At 44.1% G+C, this 19,354-nt stretch overlaps 2 protein-coding genes across 3 annotated transcripts; one reads left to right on the top strand and one right to left on the bottom strand.

Moving 5' to 3' along the window:
• Window positions 1-4,705: 4,705 nt before the first annotated feature.
• On the bottom strand, window positions 4,706-6,955 carry marveld1 (MARVEL domain containing 1). Its single transcript, XM_030107320.1, has one exon. It carries the CDS (start codon window positions 6,706-6,708, stop codon window positions 5,827-5,829), a length of 882 nt encoding a protein of 293 aa, XP_029963180.1. The 5' UTR covers window positions 6,709-6,955; the 3' UTR covers window positions 4,706-5,826.
• LOC115399768 (arginine vasopressin-induced protein 1) lies at window positions 6,180-11,380 on the top strand. 2 transcript variants are annotated; one of them, XM_030107324.1, is made up of 3 exons: window positions 6,180-6,311; window positions 9,271-9,634; window positions 9,732-11,380. In XM_030107324.1, exons 2-3 carry the CDS (start codon window positions 9,285-9,287, stop codon window positions 9,982-9,984), a joined length of 603 nt encoding a protein of 200 aa, XP_029963184.1. In that variant the 5' UTR covers window positions 6,180-6,311; window positions 9,271-9,284; the 3' UTR covers window positions 9,985-11,380. The 2 variants fall into 2 exon arrangements, with proteins under 2 accessions (XP_029963184.1, XP_029963183.1); XM_030107323.1 differs by lacking the exon at window positions 6,180-6,311 and adding an exon at window positions 7,098-7,347.
• The last annotated feature ends 7,974 nt before the right edge of the window (window positions 11,381-19,354 follow it).

Genomic DNA, 19,354 nt, shown 5'->3' with positions numbered 1-19,354 from the left:
ACATCTCAGTGTAGTATGTAACTGCCACCTCCTCCTGATATTCTCTAAACTCAATGATGAGTAAATTGTTTGTTATTAATAACAGGAAATTTTTGCAATTTAACTTAATGGCTGCTTTGTTTGTGTGAACTTCTTACAATATGTAGCATTTAAGATTAGAATAAATTAATGACAGTGTATGTTAGTGTCAGATGAAACGATTGCGTATCATTTCAAGTCAATGCAGGTATTTTTTGGATCTGTCAGGAACATTTCATTACAAGTATGTTTGAAGGCAACAACTGAATTTATTATGACAGATCTACTGTAAACTGTGTGTTAGTGGTAGCAAACTATGCCATCAAACTTTACAGTAATATCAGAAACATTCATTGTTTGTGTTCAGTATTTGTCCCCAATCAAACTATGTCGAACTCGTGACTGAGATTAAAACAGAATAACCATAATTCTGGTAAAAAATAAATCAGTGTTGAAATTGAATTGTCTTTATTTTCTGTGTGACCCAGGTGCGCCTCCCTGTGGAGAAAGATGTCAATGACCACTTCCAACTTACTGTTTTTAAACTTTTCAAGAACTTTTCTTCAAACACTGTACTCTACTTACCATATGGATAAATAATTATTCATGTTTGTTGGATCACGAGAATTCTGTTTTTCTCAAGATATTTGTTTAGAACAATTAGCCATATGAAGGGATTTTCATTAATTATACAAATAAATCCCATCAAACATAAACATCTCAGATTTACTTTGACCTCTTGAACCTTCTCTTGTTTCATTTCTTTTTTAAGCAGTGGACAATATTATTTTGACCCAATTTTTTCTGGTGTTGTCTCTAAACATATGAGAGTAGTTTTTTTTATTATCATCATTATTATCATTATTATTATTATTATTTATTTATTTATTTATTTATTTATTGTCAGTTCAGGAGTTGTGGGCACATTTCAGACCAAAGTGCTAAGCAAACTATTGAATTTGGCTTTTTTTCTCCTTTAACAACACCCATCTAATATAGCAAAGAGGAATTGGGTCTTTGTGGCCAAAAACAATTAAAGAAATGTTGACTGAGAAATATTTCAGAACCGTGGGACCTGCAGTGTTATCAGAATCTCCATGATCCACACTGGGAAGGAATGCTTGTTGAACTTTCCCAGCACTTGCCTGCCTGCAATTGTAAAAGGTTCGAGCCATGGGAACTTTCAGAAATGTTTCTAATGTCCCCTTTCATTTTTATTTAATAAACCAAGACTTACAGGTGATGAAAGAACGTAGAGTAGCAAATGCGAACTGCAAGCAATGACTTATTAAATGTCAAGCAGGAAATTAGAAAGTTCACCCACCCAGTGACGAAAAACTTTCCCTCTCCTTTCCCTTTCGACTTGTTCCCTCTGCAATACACTCTCGGAGTCTTGGCTGAGTGAAGGAAGCTGTGGTAGTTTCGGTGCCCTATAAATAGGAATCATCTTTTCCCACCACCGGCTGCCATCGGCCTCATTCAACGCACAGACACTGAGTCCATTCACGAGTATCATCTGGGCAGAAGCTGCTGGAGCTAATGTAGCCTCAGTAATCTCTCACTATGTTGGGTGACTGTGAACTGAATGGTATCAGAGGCAGACAAGGCCTCCCCTGCCTGGAACACTGTGTCAATTCATGCCTCGCTCAGACAGGAAATGTCAGTCTCAGAATCCTGCTCAGACTTAAAAGACATTCAGTGCATCTCCCTCTTTGCTCATTCACTTGTTCATTTGGCCTCCATCTGGTTCCCCGACCCCTCTTCCCCCCCCCCTCTGCCGCCCTGGAATGTGCGTCTCAGCAGTAGCCGATGAAAATGTGGTTAACAGGGCACTGCTGTGTGTGTGTGTGTGTGTGTGTGTGTGTGTGTGTGAGGCTGTTTTCATGTTTCATGTGAGTGCATGGCGCTGCCCGAGCGAGACAGGACACGAGATCTGACTGCAAAGGAAAAAAAAAACAAAAAAGATGCAGCAGACATGCTGATAGGATGAAGCTCTTTCACTGGGAATTACCCACCCGGGGTTTTGGGCGGGTATGAATAGACGGCGTCTCTTCCAGCCAGAGGCGGCTGCTGAGTGGACTTGTACCGTTCAAGTCGACGCACCTGAGTCACTAAACTGTAAGACCGCACTCTCCTCTGTGAGAAGGTCTTAGGAAAACAAAGCTGCTGAGATGAAAGTTAGGACAGGCCACAGTGAAAAGACTGGGTAAGAGATTTTCAACAAGTGTGTTTTGGGAATAAAAAGTTTCTCCTTTATAGTGCTGATCATGCACAAAATGGCATGATTTTTTTTTCCAAGTCTGCCTTAAAATAATACTGACATTACCTTCTTATTGAAGGGTCTTTTGCTTGGCCTGATTGTTTCTCCTGTTCACCCCATGCCTCGGCATGTCAAAAGAGGCTTTCACTGTGAAAGTTACTGAGAGTCTGCTTGTATAATTTTAAAATTGATAACATTTCATCATTATAACTCTGTTTAGCCTAAATTGAGGGAGCCAAGAGATACAAAGGGGTTCCCTTTAGGCATCCATCAAGCAACAAGATGTTTAATGAAAATAAGAGTCAAATAAAGATGGAGTGCATCCAGAGAACCATAGGCCCTCCATCTATGGTGTTATTTATAAGAAACAGGGCCTTCCATGGTCTTGTTTCTAGTAAATGGATGACCTTGTTTCTCCAAGGTAAAAACACATCCCCCTCCAAGCCCTTATTTAGGAGAAATGTGTCATGCTGTTGGCTAAAATAACTCCAGCCAGGAAGTTGACTTAATATTTGTGTGTTCACGCAAATATCTGAACTTCTTACAAAGTACATAAAAAAGGACTTTCACAATCACTGGCAACACTGAAGGATTTACTGTCTTTTCCTTTTTAGTGAATATCATTTGTAAACGGCTGAGTTGTTCATTTGCTGAACACCGGTCCACAGCAACAGATGCTGTTAGAGGTAAAGAAACTCAGGAGAGGTTATGACGCCTTGTGGATGCTGGTCTCATGCAGACGGGTGGGCGAGCACATACAGGAAATGTCTTTTTGGTTGACTGGCCAAAATAAATATCGCGCAGTTGGCACTCCAGAGCGAGGCCTATATGTCCTTATAACAAGTGTCTGGGTTTTCCTCGGTGTCTCTGTTTGTGGGAAAAAGGTTAACCAGCCTCACTCTTTAGGCGTCCACAGCCTGACACAGAGGACTCCAGCCTCATTACCTGTAATTAAATGACTACGCCTGATGTGATGTTTCAGAAATAATTTCAAATTGGCTTTTTCACAAAATCTGCAAAACGCACAACGCCTTCAAATTACGGTCATTGTGATAATGAGGAGCCTGTAAATGTAACGAATTCACAGAGACTTAGAACGCAGATGTGGAGAATCCTTTTCTGGCCAAATTATCAGTGTGCGCTCCAGCTGTAGTCAGCCAAAACTTAAATGATTCACCATGGCTGCTCCCTGTATCAAACTAAAGCCTGGATGCGGACGCGACGCTTTGTTTATGCAGCACACAGTGCTGCTGTGTGCTGCCCTGGGTGTAAACAACAGTGGGTTTCCACAGGGGCCGACACGTGGACAGGACAACACACAGAGGGGGAGAGGCTGAGTGTGTGTGTGTGTGTGTGGAGGGGGGGGGACTTCTTTCTTCGTTTAGAAGTACAAGATTTATGTCCCGGTAGTTCATCTGGTTAACATTAAGTCTTCTACTCCTGCAGCTCTGGCCGGGGATGTCACCCTGCATGCACCCAGACAACCAACGCTGTTCTGATGGCTTCTCAGACTCTTGTTGCCCACTTCTACTACATTAATTTCACTTTTTCTTCTCTTAATTACCTTTTATCTTTATTGCTCCTTTCCAGATCTTGTGTGTGTGTGTGTGTGTGTGTGTGTGTGTGTGTGTGTGTGTGTGTGTGTGTGTGTGTGTGTGTGTGTGTGTGTGTGTGTGTGTCCTTGTAGTTCACTGTCTGAACAATATCTTAAAGCTATAGATTGAAAACTTGTTGCTGAACAAAATCTGCCCCTCCTTCATGTGCAGGGCATTTTTTTTTTGTTACCAGGGTGCAGCTTAGGGAGGTGTTAAAGCTGCTTGTCTGATGCAAGTTTTTAGGAAGAGTACGCTGACTGGACTGAGGCATTGACTCATCTTCCGCAGTTTGGCTTTGCTTTCATTGGCTGAGTGTGAGCCCACCTCCAGACCCCCCAACAGACTTTTCCGGTAAGAACAAGCCTTTTCCCAGATTATTGTTCACACAGCACAGGCCTCATGCATGCCGCTTTCTAAAAAAAAAAAACAAAAAACGGGTGAGCAAGAGTCACTTTGTGCATCCACTCAGTTCATCACATTGTGTGTGTGCGTGCCTGGGTCGTGCGACTCTCTCACTGAGCGGCTCAGACAGGTCTCCGGATCCACAGAATGCCTTTCATGTGGTTAAGTGGCACAGCTTATAAATGATCCCCGCTGATTGGCCGAGGCTTTTATCTCCCAACAGGAAGTTCCTGAGGGCTTCCGCTGCTCCAAATCTGGATTTCATTTAGGAAGAAAGGCATCAAGAACACAATCTGCGTCTAAGACCCAGTTCTTTCTCCAAGTTTTACTAAAACCACATTCAGTCCGGATTTCAGAAACATTTCCCTCCTGCAGCTCATCTGACGCTCATGCACTAAGACACGACGACAAGAAACATCCCTCTAGTTCATGTTATCTTTATTATTCATCTTTTTTTTTCTCTTTGTATTACATATATGCCTTTTATTTTTTTTTTAAATTCAGCATACACTTGGTAGCACCAATCACACGGACTGCTGTTTTTGAGTGTACAGCGTTCTGACAGAAGGCACCGATGGACAGAGAACCGAACGCACTGTCTGAGTTTGACAAAACAAAAACAGAGGTGGCATTTTAAAAAAAGGACACCAGCCAGTGCTTGTGTCCATCGAGTTTGTTCTCTATAGTTTGCAGATGTACAAAAACCTATAAAAACATAGAAAATATAAATTTTAAAAAGGCAATTAATAAAAAAAAACAATCCCCTGTGAAAACATCTGAGAGGTCTGAGATGGACAGTACCAACACAAAATGGTATGAACCCGTTAAAAACCAGCAGACAGATGACAACAGTGACCTGAGATGCTGGGCGCTCTGAAAGTGCCTTTTAGAGCTTTGGGCAAGAAATTCTGCTGTTAAATAGAAACAATAACGGTCGTATGATGAGTGTGAAAGTTGTCAACATCAGATCACTTCACTTACTCTATCTCTGGAACAAAAAAAGTCTCATTCAGAACAAAATAAGACATTTTCAATGTTTTGTTCAGATATATACAAAGTGTCATTGTCATCTATAATGATCCCGCACATATCTTTTGCAAAAAGCTGATGTTTTTACTGTGGCTGCAAAGAAACTCAAAATATTTCACTGACGAGATTAAATCAAGTTTCTGTTTTGGGGAGGCCTGAGGTGAACGTGAAGCTCAATCAACTGGAAGTCAAATCAATTTGGAATTGAAAACTTTACTGTGAAAACTACATGGAACTGCATTTTCATGATGAAACCCAACATCAACAATGGATTCAGTTGAGAGACAAAACGCATGTCACTGCTGCACCTTATCAAAATAGCTCCAGCTTGGGTTTTTTGCAGGAGCTGCTTTGCAGGACTGCAAGCACGACACACTAAACGTGGAAGAAGAGAGACAGTAGAGCAAAAAAAAAAAAAATCTGCATCGCTGTGTGAACAAAATTACAGTGAAGTTAACTATTCCTCATCTTGCTGTGGATCCAACACCCCCCTCCCCTTTGACCCCCATGTTATCAGTCCCATCAGATGAGCGTCTGTTCCCCTCGACACTTCCTGCAGGCCCCATAAATAACGGAGAGCAGGTAGGCCAGGCAGCACAGGCAGGAGAACACCGCGGCCGCCAGGTAGACCTTGTACAGGCAGAAGTGCTTGTACAGGTCCAGGTTGCAGTACGAGTTGCGCTCCGTCTTGTAGATCATGACTCCGATCGCCGGAAGGTAGAGCGCGGCGGCGGCCACGTCGTGCGCCAGGTTGGTGGCCAACCAGCGGTCCCCTCCCAGCACCGGGACCAGGTCCTGCTTCTCCAGCAGGGTGAGGAAGAACAGGGCGAGGGTGAGGAGCCAGAAGAGGACAGCGACGAACAGCACGAAGTGGATGGGGCCCTCGTATTTGTTGGTGGCGATGGTGATCCACAGCCCGGCGCCGAACACGATCTGCAGGATCCGGACGAGTCCCGGGAAACTCTTGAGGAACTTCAGGATGTTCTTCCTCACCTGCGGCTCCGAAGGTTGGGGTGGCATCTCTTTCTCTCTCTCTCTTCTGTCTCTCCTCCTCCGATCACTCTCGGTCCCTTTTTCCCCCCGAACAGGGCGGGTGCCTTTTTGCCAGCTGCAAACAGCTGGTGGAAAAGATGGACAAAAAGAGGGGATAAAGGGGCTGGAAGGCCGGCCGCGCGCTCCGATAAAAGACGCCAAATGCGGGCAAAGTTTGGAGGATAAAAAGGGAACTCTCTGTTCTTTCCACAGCTCCGGGGTTTTGAAATGACAAACCTTCTTGTATGTTTCGTCTTTTCCGTTTCCTCTGCTGGATGTAGAGTGTGTGTAGGGGGGGCTGGGTGACGGATCGGGGGGCGGCCTGTAATTCAAACTCCACTCCACCTCTGCTGGACGGACGGACTCGTCCATGTCCGCTCCTCTGTTCGCCCGTTTCTTTGTTTTGCAGTTCTGTCACATCTCCCGTGTTAACTTTTAGTCATTCAGTATGACTAAATAAATCAACAAACACAGTCTTTCTTTCTTTATTTATTTATTTATTTTTTTTTTCCTCAGCAGTATTTTCCTCACTTTTCCAGTCACGGTCAGCTGTGTTTATTCACTCCCGGTGTTTAGAACTCCATGCGTCACCGCGTTTGCGTGTCCGTGCGCAAGACTCTCACACGTTTACTTCTCTCTCACATAAGCGACAGATGCGTCTTGTGCCAGCCAGGCTCATTGACGTCAATGGCTTTACGCGCTGCGCCCTACGTGGCCGGGAGGGAGGCCGGGCCCCGGCGCGTCCCCTCCCCCCTCCAGCCCGGCCATTGGGCCGCGCAAAGCCGCTCAGCCCGCCGGTCCCGTGCACCGCGATCCCGTTTGACGTTCTGACGGCAGCGATTCGTGATTGACAGACGGCTCGAGGACACAAATTGATCGCGGATGACGCTCGGGCGCACTGCCTCCTGCACCCCGGGACGCGCGCCGCCGCTGGTCTCTGTGAGGAATAATAAGAAGCGATAAACGGCGCAGAGTGAAGCAGAAGCGGGATATTTCTATAGAATCTGAAGGGTAAGGTTATCTCCTCTTTCATATTTTCACATGACTGTCATGCGATCTGTGTTTACTTGTCTTCAATCCAAAACAACAGAGCGCAGCGCAGCGCTACATTATCGCCCTGATCCGTCTGACTATTTTTGAAAATTCACTCTGAGTATACCTGGTTTGCCTTCACCAGCAAGCTGCAGTTATTTATTATTCAACCTCAAACAGTCAGGAAACCGCTGCGGGGTGGGTAATGGAGAAGTGTGTTTGGTTAACCTACTTTTAAAACGAATGAGACGCGATCTGCATGTGCGTAAATGTGTCGCTGTTTTGGAGCAACAGACACAAATTTGCCTAAAATATGTCCTCAGATGACCCAGTGTTGTTTATATAGTGCACAAAGTAATTACTTTACAATTACTTGAAAATGCAAAAGAATGAAGCATTGAAGAAGCATTTATGGGACGGGGAAACAAAGATCAAAACAACACAGTTGGTAAAAACCTGGTATTTATTTATTAGAAGCTGTAAAGTATCATAAGCAGAGTTTGCATTTGAGAAACAAACTCAATGCAAGTGGGAAAATATAGAAGCAATAACCTGTAGTAAACAGAAGTGTTGGAAGTGTTTCCACCAACCTGAGGCTCAGAAATTAAAGGTTGATTCAACTTGTTTGCTTTTGATCCATGAAACTCAGAATAAAGTTGAACCAGATGAGCTGTGGGGTTTGGGTGAGGTAAACTGTGTGAAGGCTCCAGACCATTTAGTGCTTTATTGACCAGTAACAGAATTTTAAAGTCTCTCTCTCAGCGAGTGGAATGTGCTTGATTGTCTTGGCGTTGGTCAGGACTTCGGCTGGGTGAGCTGCAGTTGTCTGGATTACTTGGGAATTCACTTTGAGGATAATGAATTGCTTGTGTGATCGGCACATCCAGCACAAAATAACAGAAAAAAGGAAATTAAAAGTGCAGACCACAACCCTGTCTGCTGATACGGCAGACACAGGAGACCCTGTAGAATGAAGCTTTCATGGTGAAACAGAAGCATGTGGGCTAGTAAATAACATATTAGACAACAAACTGGAACTTGTGCTTTGAGCATGGGGTGAAGATAGTGTCCAGGATCCAACAAGTACAGAAAATTAATTCTTGCTTCAGTGCACTTGCTTTACAAAGGGAATATTCCAGATTTGAGTCTGTGCTTTAGTGCTTGTGTAGAGTTTACACTTTCTCCCTGGATGGATTCTCCTGGTTTCCTTCTATAGTGCATAACCATGCATTTGAGGTCAATCAGTGGCTCTGAACATTGCCTCAAGGTGGGAATATGCGTGTGATTGTCTTTTTGCGCTTGTCCTGTGATGAACCGGGGACAGAGTGTACCTTGTCCTCACACACAGTCATCAGAATGACCTGATGACCCTGAAGTGAACAAAGCACTATTGAAGATGGATGCACTGTACTTTTCCACAAAACTATCCAAAGTATTATTTATTCCTGAGCTGCTTTTTATTGCGCTTTAAATTTGTCCAGCATGCTGTCACAGTACAGCATGACGCTGGAGAGTTCTCTTCTGTTTGAGGGTTTTTCTGTGAACCTGACAGAGCAGCAGAAAGACCACTGACTGCCCATGGAGTCCTGACCTCTTCACGCTGGGGCTGCTTAAGTCTTAGTGAAAGCATACGTGCGTAACGCAAGATAAAGATGCCATCTGCAGTTTAATGGGCTTTAAAGCGAAGTTCGTCATCGCTGCCTTGGTGAAGCAGGATTACGGAGAGCAGACGTCTCACACCTGCCTGGCAGCTTTCCAGCGTTACACTTTCTGTTGTATCTCTGTCATGCTATATTGTGTTGGGTTTTGTCAAAGTATAAAAGACGAATCTGAAGCAGTGATTGCTTGTTGAGCGTGTCAGAATTACTTTACAGTCTTGATATTTTGTTTTTTTCTCCACAGATTAAAGAAGGTGCATGCCACCTTTTCCCGTGTCTCCCTGGATGGATACCAGTCCTGCCTCCCCGTCCTCCTCCGTGGTGGCAGGCGCTCCCTCCCTGTGGCGGCTGGCCGACAGGAGGAGCAGGAAGACCGGCTCGGGAAACATCTTTAGCAACGTGAACCTGTGGCAGCTCCAGCGGCTGTTCAGGGCGGCGGGCGACGAGGACGCCGAGCAGAGGGCCCAGCTGGTCTGGGGTCACAGAGACGAGGCGGAACTGGCTCAGGCGTTGATCGGTCTGCGGGCCCGGAGTCACCGGAGAGGCCTGAGGGCTAATGGAAAAGACGCACTTGGTTCACACTGGCTGCGAGCCTTCAATCACCTCAGGTAAAACAGCTACTTTCATTCATTGACAAAATTCAGCATTTGGTTGAGATACAGTTGGTTTGTGTCTGTAATGACTGGATCTGTATCTGAATTTCAGGATCGGGGAGAGCTCGGTGAGCAGCCAGGGGCCAGATCCCAGAGAGGAGAGCGATCCTGGTGCAGGAGCACAGAGCAGTCCAGAGCCTCACAGACACATCCCAGGAGGAGCGACAGGAAGAGCCACTTCCTCAGCGCTACACGAGAGCCCGGCTCCTGCAGGAACCTCTGAGCGGACAGTCAGAAGCAGCTTCGGACTGAGGAGGGGAGGAGAAAGCAATCCGGAGAGATATCTCCACCGGGTACTCCACTGACTGCAACGCCAAACCTCTTCAGTTTGAGGTGAAACTGCCGCTGGTTAAAAAAAAAAACTGCCACTTTTCTCACGCTGGCGTTTCTGCAGTCACAAAGGCAGAACAGGACTCTGGTGCTTGTTGCTTTCAGCATGAAGCGCTGACTGGTTTAAGGTCTCTCAACATTGTTACCTCTTAAAACTGCCTTATGTATTTTCCTAAACTCATCCAACTATAAAACATGCATCATAAAAACATTATGTATGTTCTCAGTTTTTGTCAGTCTTTTTGTTTTTTTGTTCATCTGCACTTTTATCAAACCGTTTCAGTACTTTGACCAAATTCTGTGATGTTTCTTCTGTATAAACAAATGTTTTGTTAATGTCTACGTGAATTATGTCTACATGAAAACTGAGCACATTTTAGACTCAGCTGTTAGAAGTAGTTAAAAACTACAGGGGAAGTCAATTCTGGAGATAGTTTTTAGGACTTTTTCTATGTCTGTGCCAAAAAAAAAGTAAATTAGAGTTATAAATTAGTTACGACCAACAACACAATCATATATAGATTTAAACTCGCAGCCCCTGTAGGATATTAGAGGAAGTAAAAGACAAACACTGTATAGGGCACAGTCACATGTTTTGAGTCAACAGGTCAATCGTTACACACTAATCTGAACATACTGTTGATCTCATCTATGATTGCACAACGACTTTATCAGCAGTTCTATAGACAGTTTGTACCACATAAGCCCATGTATGTGTAACTGTCATGTGTATAAAAACCTTAAAATGTTTTTTCTTTATGTTTTAATTACACTGACTGGTTTTAAAAAGCATCACACTTGAGATATTTTGATCTTTATCCACCTTGTCCCTGCTGTTTGTGATTTTACACAATATTACACACAGACACGGTAGGAGTGTGAGTAATGCAAGTCACAAGTTTACCATCCAAACTGGTTATTAACGTCAGTTTATGGAACTTGGAGAGAATGAAATGCCCACAGAGAGTCAAAAGGACACAACAGATGGTTTTTGAAAGCTATGTTTACTCAGTTTGTTTAGATAATCTGACTATTTGGGTTTAAAGCATTTGTGTCGCTGCCAATTCAGTCAATGTGAGCTTTAATCCAGCAGCTGAATCAGGACCTTTATCAATCAATAGTGAGTATTTAAGACGTTTCCTCAGGCTGAACTGGTCAGATCAGACCGAAATGTGAAAGGAGACAACGGTAAGAATCCCTTATTGGCAGGAAAAGTACAGAGAGTAAAAACCTTTTTTAATGAATTCACTAAGTTCTTAACCCTGCCAGAGGACCAAAGTGAGTTCAGGACCTCGCTGTACCTTTTGAAAATAAACTGCTGAAAATGCTGTTACATTCTTTTAAAAACTGGACTGTTTCAATATGGGGTTTTCAGAATAAAGCCAAAAAAGAAAAAAGAAAAAAATTGATCTGCTTTCTCGTCTTTATCTGTCATAACATTGCAGCTCGTGATTATCTATCAATTCCACTTAATCCACCGTGACTACAGGTGAACAGTGTGTGTCCCATGCAGGACAAAATACACAGAAAACCTCCCCCTTTTAGAAATTCTAGTTGTTTTAGATATGTTTCCCATTTTAATTATTGTGCCTTTTTTACGCATAATGTGGTGAAAGCTTCAGGGAGCCACTGCAGAAGCACCAAAGGGCCACGTGTGGCTCCAGGGCCCAGGCTGCAGTCCACTGGTGGTTGTGGGATCATCTGCCATGCTGGGCGACTCGTCACTAGATGGCACAAAAGCTTTCGTTTTGAGGAAGCAGAATTATGAATGAGCCAGGAAATCTCTCATGGTTGTCACTTATCTCACATATTTATTGAAGAAAAACCTCACGTGACAAAAAAGTCGGTTAATATTAATCAATTAAAAAGAAGAAGAAGGACATGTATCTGAGAACCACCTGTGTCCGTGAGCTCCTTCTTTCGTCTTTCCATCTTTGTCATCCACTCAGGCAGAGCCGACCTGTGGCGCAGGCAGTATAAGCAGATGCTAAGGGGCGTGGTCCATCAGGGGGCGCCAGCGCCACTGCGCCAGCAGTACAAATGGGAAAGAAGAAAAAGTGTAACTTTCACAATTTTTCTAAGTAGTTGTACTCTTAAGCGAAGACAATTAATTAATTCCAGCAGTTTATCATATTATTTACTGAGTCGTCGTCCACGCCCCCTCTTCCCCCTCTCCTTCCTGATTCACGCCATGACTGGACGCCCCCTCATCAGCGTACGAACAGATGTCAAAATGACCAGGGGCCTTAGCTATAAAGCTCACAGTGAACAAAACGAGCCCCAAACTATGCGCAGCGGCTCCTCTGCGCTAAAGCTGGTACCTATACAAATTTTGCAAGTGGAAAAAATGCGTGGGACTTTGCGGTCCTCACCGCCAACAAAATAGCTGCCGTACACGACCGCACAATTCATAAAAACTACATGGAGACGAAAAAGGAGAAGGAAACGGAATTGAAAGTCCTTTATTTGTCCCGCATGGGGAACTTGCAGGGTTGCAGCAGCAAAAAACCTCGAAAGAAAAGTAGAAAAATACAAAGCCCAACCATACAAGGAAGAGTTAAATATAATTTGTATGTAAAATTAGGATAGATATAATTACATAACAGAACTAGAATTTGGCACTCAGAGAGCGCAGACCACCGCCACAGCTCAAATCAGTCACCAACAACAATAAGAACACCATATATAATAAAAAACGTTTTATTTCTCCCCAACACAAACAATGTATGGGAGAAAGCTGTTTGTTGCATGTTCATATTTCAATGTGTTGCCTCACAGTGATCGGAGCGGCGCGGCACGGTGCCTGCATGCGGTGTTGGACCGGGGTGGGGGGTGGAGGGGGGGGGGGGGGGGGGGGGGGGGGGGGGTGCTGCATCGGGAGCCGAGACTGGGGTGCTGGATGGGGCCCCATACCTTTAATTCTGGACCCCCCACAACCCTGGGCCCGGGACAACAGAGCCATTTGTCCCCCCCCTGTCGGCGGGCCTGCCCAACTATGTGAAAGACTGCCCTATCTCTCAATGATAAAGAATCCTTTAACAAATTCCTGGATCCAGACAGTGATCCAGATCATCACCAAAATTTAATGGATTCTAAGTTAGCCCAAGCATAACCATAACTTTTTCTGTAATGCTGCTAACAAACAAACCAACCAACCAACCAACCAACCAACAAACCAACAAACCGACGTGATTACATAACCTCCTTGGCGGACGTAAAGAGATACATTAGCAGATACAAAGAGATAATTAAGATATACCTTTAGGATGGACAGATATGTACACTATACTAATAACAGATATAAGTTTGATATAATTTAAAGACACATTTAAGACAGACAGTGAGTGGGTGATGATTGCACATGACAACAATGAGGGGAGACACTTTGAGGAAGTCACGCTTAGTGTGCTTTGGAATGTTTTCATCCTGTACCCTCACCTTTCTACATCTTCTAAAATAAACAAAATAAATAGCTCAAAGGGGAGCAATCAAACACATCATGTAATAAAAACACGTACAATGTCTTTGTCTGTGTACTTACAAATGACTGTCACTTGTAATGACATAACAATACTTCTCATGACACGCACTTCCTCAAAGCCTCTATGTGTTACAGCGCATTAAAATTGACTCGAGGCAAAACAATTTTGATAACGCATGGACGCACAATATTGTGCAACCAATTCCCACTACATTTTTATGTTAAGTTTTTTTTTTTTTTAAAGGTGTTTCTGCAATGTTGAGACATCACCTCAAACCTCCACAGCGTGGCAGATCCGCCGCCTGCATGCGGTGCGTCTCACCTGCCGGCCGACACTTGTGTTCTGCGCCTGCAGCAAGATGCTGATCGTCCCTGAAAAGGAAAAGCTGCATTGTACTCTGAGCATGCTGAATGTGCGATTAAATTGTAAATGCCATGATTATGCACACTTTTGCTCGTTTGGCTGATCAAAAAGTGTTTTTCTATTTGTTTATGTTCATTTCTTTGTTTGGAATATTTAAAATGTTGCTTTTTTTTTTGAGTGCTTCAACCGCAACCCGCCCGAATGTAATTAAAATCTTAATTTCTCGACACGTCAGCCGCCTGATCCGCGGTTATCTGCGGTCTCCGTGGGTGCAACTGCAATCCGCGCATCTCACAGTGCTATGCGCTGCACCCTGATATACCCGAATTTCATTCACGAGTTCATTTGCATCCCCATATATGGTGCCAAGGGGTAGAGTTGGGGCGGGATAGTGGGTGGGATCGGCCACCGTCATGTTCTCTGCAGGATTTGGAACCATTACTTGGAAATTGCGTACAGCTGTGCGGCGGACTTTTTTTTAGCCCCCGAATTTTTTTTGCGGACAGAAGTTTACGTTGCGTTCCCACGCACGATTATTGTCAGATTTTCCCGCAGAGTTTTATGGGTAAGGCCCCTGGACAGTTGCTTCTACACCAGTTTCACAGAAGCAGCAGATGTTGTTGATCTGAAAACGTTTCCGGAGTTGTTCTTTGGATAAATCTCCTTCAGGATGGTGAAATGAGGGAGAGCAGCAGGGCTGAACGCTGAAGATCTGCTGATGCTCCATGGTTCCATGCTGGACTCTCACAGCTCTTCACACTGCACCACTGACACTCAGCAGCTCTTCTGCCGGTTCCTCTGTCACTCAGAGCTAGAAGGTGTTCCTCTCCCAGCTGCAGAGAGATGAGAGGTGATGGTCAGTGTGTGAAGCAGTGAGGACTTCAGTCCTGTTCAGAGCAGCAGTCAGCAGCTCAGAGCTCATGAAGGACCACCACTGTCAGACCAACACAACAAGCCTGTGGCTCCTCTGATTGGCTGACTGTGTGTCCTCTGCTGTCCAATCCTGAAGCTGCTCAGCGTTCTCCTCTCACAGCCTCACTGAGAGTCAAACACTGGATCTTTGTTCTCACACTAACTGCGTTTAGTCCAAACCTGCTGAAAGCAGCATGGACTCACTCCAACCATGAACTGACCAGAGAGTCTGCAGGCTGCAGTCTGGACTCTGCTGGAGAGCAACCAGCTGCTGCACATCTGGAGACTGCAGGTGGTTGTAATTCATGTGCAGCTCCTTCAGGTGGGAGGGGTTGGACTTCAGAGCTGAGGCCAGAGAAGAACAGCTGATCTTTGACAACCTGCAGCCCCACAACCTGAATAAAGAGAGAAAGCAGCAGAATCAACGAGGAGGAACCAATCAGATGTATTGATGGAGAAATGAGCAGCTCCACATTACTGTGTCCTGATCAACGAGCTGCTCTGTTGTTGTCGATCTTCATCACACACAACATTCACACTCCTCCTCATGTCCACACACACCAGTCAGCTGCTGCTGAGCTCAGTTCACTCTCTCACTGCAGGATCAGAGTCTCAGATCACAGCTGCTGACAAACATTTCTCCTTCTACAACAGGAACAGACAGTCAACTGACCTCAGAGTCTGCAGACCACAGAGTGGACTCTGCAGAAAACCACACAGCTGAGAAACTGCTGAATCCTGCAGAGGGTTCCAGCTCAAGTCCAGACGTTCCAGATGTTTCTGGAGGGAGGGGTTGGACTTCAGGGCTGAGGCCACAGAAGAACAGCTGATCTCTGACAACCTGCAGCTCTCCAACCTGAATAAAGAGAGAAAGAAGTGAGATTAGAGGACAAAGATTGATGTTGAAGTGACTGAGAGCTGAAGAAGGTTCAGACTGGAAGAGTTTAGAAATGTAAAGTCCAAACAGCTGAAGCCACCAGGAGGAGAAGAGCTCTCATCAACATGCTGCAGAGCTCAGTCCACTCCATGTCAACACACACACACACACACACACACACACACACACACACACACACACACACACACACACACACACACACACACACACACACACACACACACACACACACACACACACACACACACACACACACACACACACACACACACACACACACACACACACCTATTTCTTCTATTGTCAGTGCTTCAACCTCTAAAATCTTTTATTTTCTATTGTTCCAGTGTGAATGTTTAAGTGCAGCCTCTTCTCTCCAGAACTCAAATCCTTCAACATTTGTTTGTGAATCTTTTCTAACTCTGGTTGTAAATGTGAGTTGAAATGAAGAGTTGATCCTCTTTAGATGAGACTGATCAGACTGATCCTTGGTGTCCATTTCTTCTTCTTCAGAAGGTTGGCGCTCCGAGGAAGTGAAAGAAGAACTGGGCTTCTTCTCCTCCCTGATCTGACCTTTGATCTTTTGAAGAGCTGAACTGATGTGAAGACTAAACAGAAGCAGAGCCCAGAGGAGGGCACGTCAACAGTCAAGGTGACTGGACAGAAAGCCAACAAGTGGCTGAGAGTTTGGCGCTCCAGCTGGGAGATCAGTGACGGCTCGATCCAGGAGAGATCAGCCTGCTTTGAAAGCTGAAGGTCAACATGGAGCGTGTCAGAGGTTCACAGTCAATGATCCACTGCAGCTCCTTTCTTCTTCTAGCAAGCTTTGAAATGTGGAGCTGCACACGGCTCTGCCACAGTCACAGGACTAAAGACCAGTGAAGAAGCTCCATTTCTCTTGGAGATCCTCAGTGTGGACCACTCTAAGATCAGTCTGATGTCTGATCTTTAGTGTCAACACTACTTTACTGAAACACACTCAAACATGGAGTCTGACCTCAGAGTCTGCAGACCACAGAGTGGACTCTCCAGAAAACCACACAGCTGAGAAACTGCTGAATCCTGCAGAGGGCTCCAGCTCAGGTCCAGATGTTCCAGATGTTTCTGGAGGGAGGGGTTGCACTTCAGAGCTGAGGCCACAGAAGAACCGCTGATCTCTGACAACTTGCAGCTCGACAACCTGAATAAAGAGAGAAAAGTGAGATTAGAGGAAAGAGTGTGATGTTGAAGTGACTGAGAGCTGAAGAAGGTTCAGACTGGAAGAGTTTAGAAATGTAAAGTCCAAACAGCTGAAGCAATGAAGAAATGAGGACTCAATCCTCTTTAGATGAGACTGATCAGACTGATCCTTGGTGTCCATTTCTTCTTCTTCAGAAGGTTGGCGCTCCGAGGAAGTGAAAGAAGAACTGGGCTTCTTCTCCTCCCTGATCTGACCTTTGATCTTTTGGAGAGCTGAACTGATGTGAAGACCAAACAGAAGCAGAGCCCAGTGGAGGACATGTCAACAGCCAAGGTTACTGGACAGAAAACCAAAAAGTTGCTGAGAGTCTGGAGTTCCAGCTGGGAGATCAGTGATGGCTCGATCCAGGAGAGATCAGCCTGCTTTGAAAGCTGAAGGTCAACATGGAGCGTGTCAGAGGTTCATAGTCAATGATTCACGGCAGCACCTTTCTTCTTCTAGAAAGCTTTGTAATGTGGAGCTGCACATGTAATGGTGTTACAGTTTCTGTTAAAATGCTGTTAAAAACAATGTGAACATATGAATATGGTAAAATAGAAATGAAAGAATGTTTTAATTCATGAAAGTATTTGCTTAAAAATAATTCATGAAAGGTTAAAAAAAAAAGATCTAAGGTGAAATTCATAGTGATCTGTTGATCGAATTATCTGTTATCTATTGCTCTGGTCTCCCAGGCAGACATCCGGTGTTGAGCCAAAGAGGGTTAATCTGTGTTAAACATAATTAATTTCTGATATTGTTTTGAAATATGTATTTGAGTCTTATTTCATCATGTTTTCTGCAGTGTTTTTGTTCCTACAAGCTTATTTCGTTGATAATTGTTTATGATCGGGGTTTGATTGCTCATGCCTGAGCCCTGTGGAGGGAACGCTGCTTCCGTTCAGCTATTAATACACTGGATGTGACTGAGGAAACAGCGTGTCTGTTTGTTCACTTTATTATTCCCTTCACAGAGAAGAAGCTCCGTTTCTCCTGGAGATCCTCAGTGTGGATCACTCTCAGACCAGCCTGATGTCTGACCTTTAGTGTCAACACTACTTTACTGAAACACACTCAAACATGGAGACTGACCTCAGAGTCTGCAGACCACAGAGTGGACTCTGCAGGAAACCACACAGCTGAGAAACTGCTGAATCCTGCAGAGGGTTCTCACTCAGGTCCAGATGTTTCAGGAGGGAGGGGTTGGACTTCAGAGCTGAGGCCACAGAAGAACAGCTGATCTCTGACAAACTGCATTCCTCCAACCTGAATAAAGAGAGAAAGCAGCAGAATCAATGAGGAGGAACCAATCAGATGTATTGATGGAGAAATGAGCAGCTCCACATTACTCAGTCCTGATCAACGAGCTGCTCTGTTGTTGTGGATCTTCATCGCACACAACATTCACACTCCTCCTCATGTCCACACACATCAGTTAGACTTGTAGTCAAGACCGCATAGACCAAGAGACTTCCATTTCATAGAGTATCATTGTTATTAATTTCATTGTAATTTATTGTACTCTGTATTATAATTTATTACTCTGTAACCCCCAGGACCCCCTTGAAAAAAGAGGCTTTTAATCAACGGGACTTTCCTGACTAAATAAAGGGTAAATAAAAAAAAAAAAAAAAAATCAACACTAAGACCAGTTGAGCTCCAGACCCAGAACAAAAACAAGCTTTTATCCATCTTGCGTAATAAAAATGTCTGTGCTTTATTTTCTACAAAACATCTGCAGTCAGAGAGCAGATCAACAGCTGATGGTTCTGGAACAGTTACCTGGAGGAGGCGGGGCTTAGCAGAGATTCCACCAATCACTGATTGACCATGTAAATGAATGACATGAAATCAAACCAACCAGCGTCAGTTAATGACTGAGGTTTAGGGAGAGTTGAAGCTCAACCATCAGCCACAGAGCCCTGACTTTTCAAAGATCATTTTTAAATAGAAGTTCAGGCATCTGTGGGCAAACATCTATTGACATACATCTATATCAGTAGATGTAGAAATGCTATCTACAGTTAGTCATGACCTTTTCTGGTGTCTTGTCTAATCACACAGAAATGTTCGAATGATTTATATTAATGCAGTGTTTCCTGTTTGTAATTTATTCTGTCAAGTGTCCATTTATTTCATTAATCATAAATTCAGTTTTATAATGAACATGCATGTTAAAGTTCCGTTCAGAGGGGATCCAGATTCTTTCACATATGTAAACACATTTGTTTTTTTAAAGCAAAGCAATAGTCACTTTGCACAATAATTATATTTAAAATACTGTAACTGTTACTTTTTGAAGAAGTAACTGGTAACTACAAGTAACTAATTTTTGAAAGTAACTTTCCCAACACTGGAGATGAACACACATGATATAAGAGTGAGAGATGTGGACAATTATGTACATTTGAAGTTATTTCTTTTGCCCAGTTGTAAAAAGGAAAAACAACAGGTTTCAAATGTGTTTTATA

Source organism: Salarias fasciatus, chromosome 13 (genome assembly GCF_902148845.1).
Source record: "Salarias fasciatus chromosome 13, fSalaFa1.1, whole genome shotgun sequence".
Lineage (NCBI taxonomy): Eukaryota > Metazoa > Chordata > Actinopteri > Blenniiformes > Blenniidae > Salarias > Salarias fasciatus.
Note: the sequence above shows the minus strand (reverse complement) of the source record. Positions and strands in the feature narration are given on the sequence as shown.

Bases quoted from the DNA above. Each gene is read 5' to 3' on its own strand.
- LOC115399768 (XM_030107324.1), top strand. From the start codon at position 9,285: ATGCCACCTTTTCCCGTGTCTCCCTGGATGGATACCAGTCCTGCCTCC. The intron at 9,635-9,731 runs GTAAAACAGCTA...TCTGAATTTCAG, and splicing joins CGAGCCTTCAATCACCTCAG to GATCGGGGAGAGCTCGGTGA.
- marveld1 (XM_030107320.1), bottom strand. From the start codon at position 6,708: ATGGACGAGTCCGTCCGTCCAGCAGAGGTGGAGTGGAGTTTGAATTAC.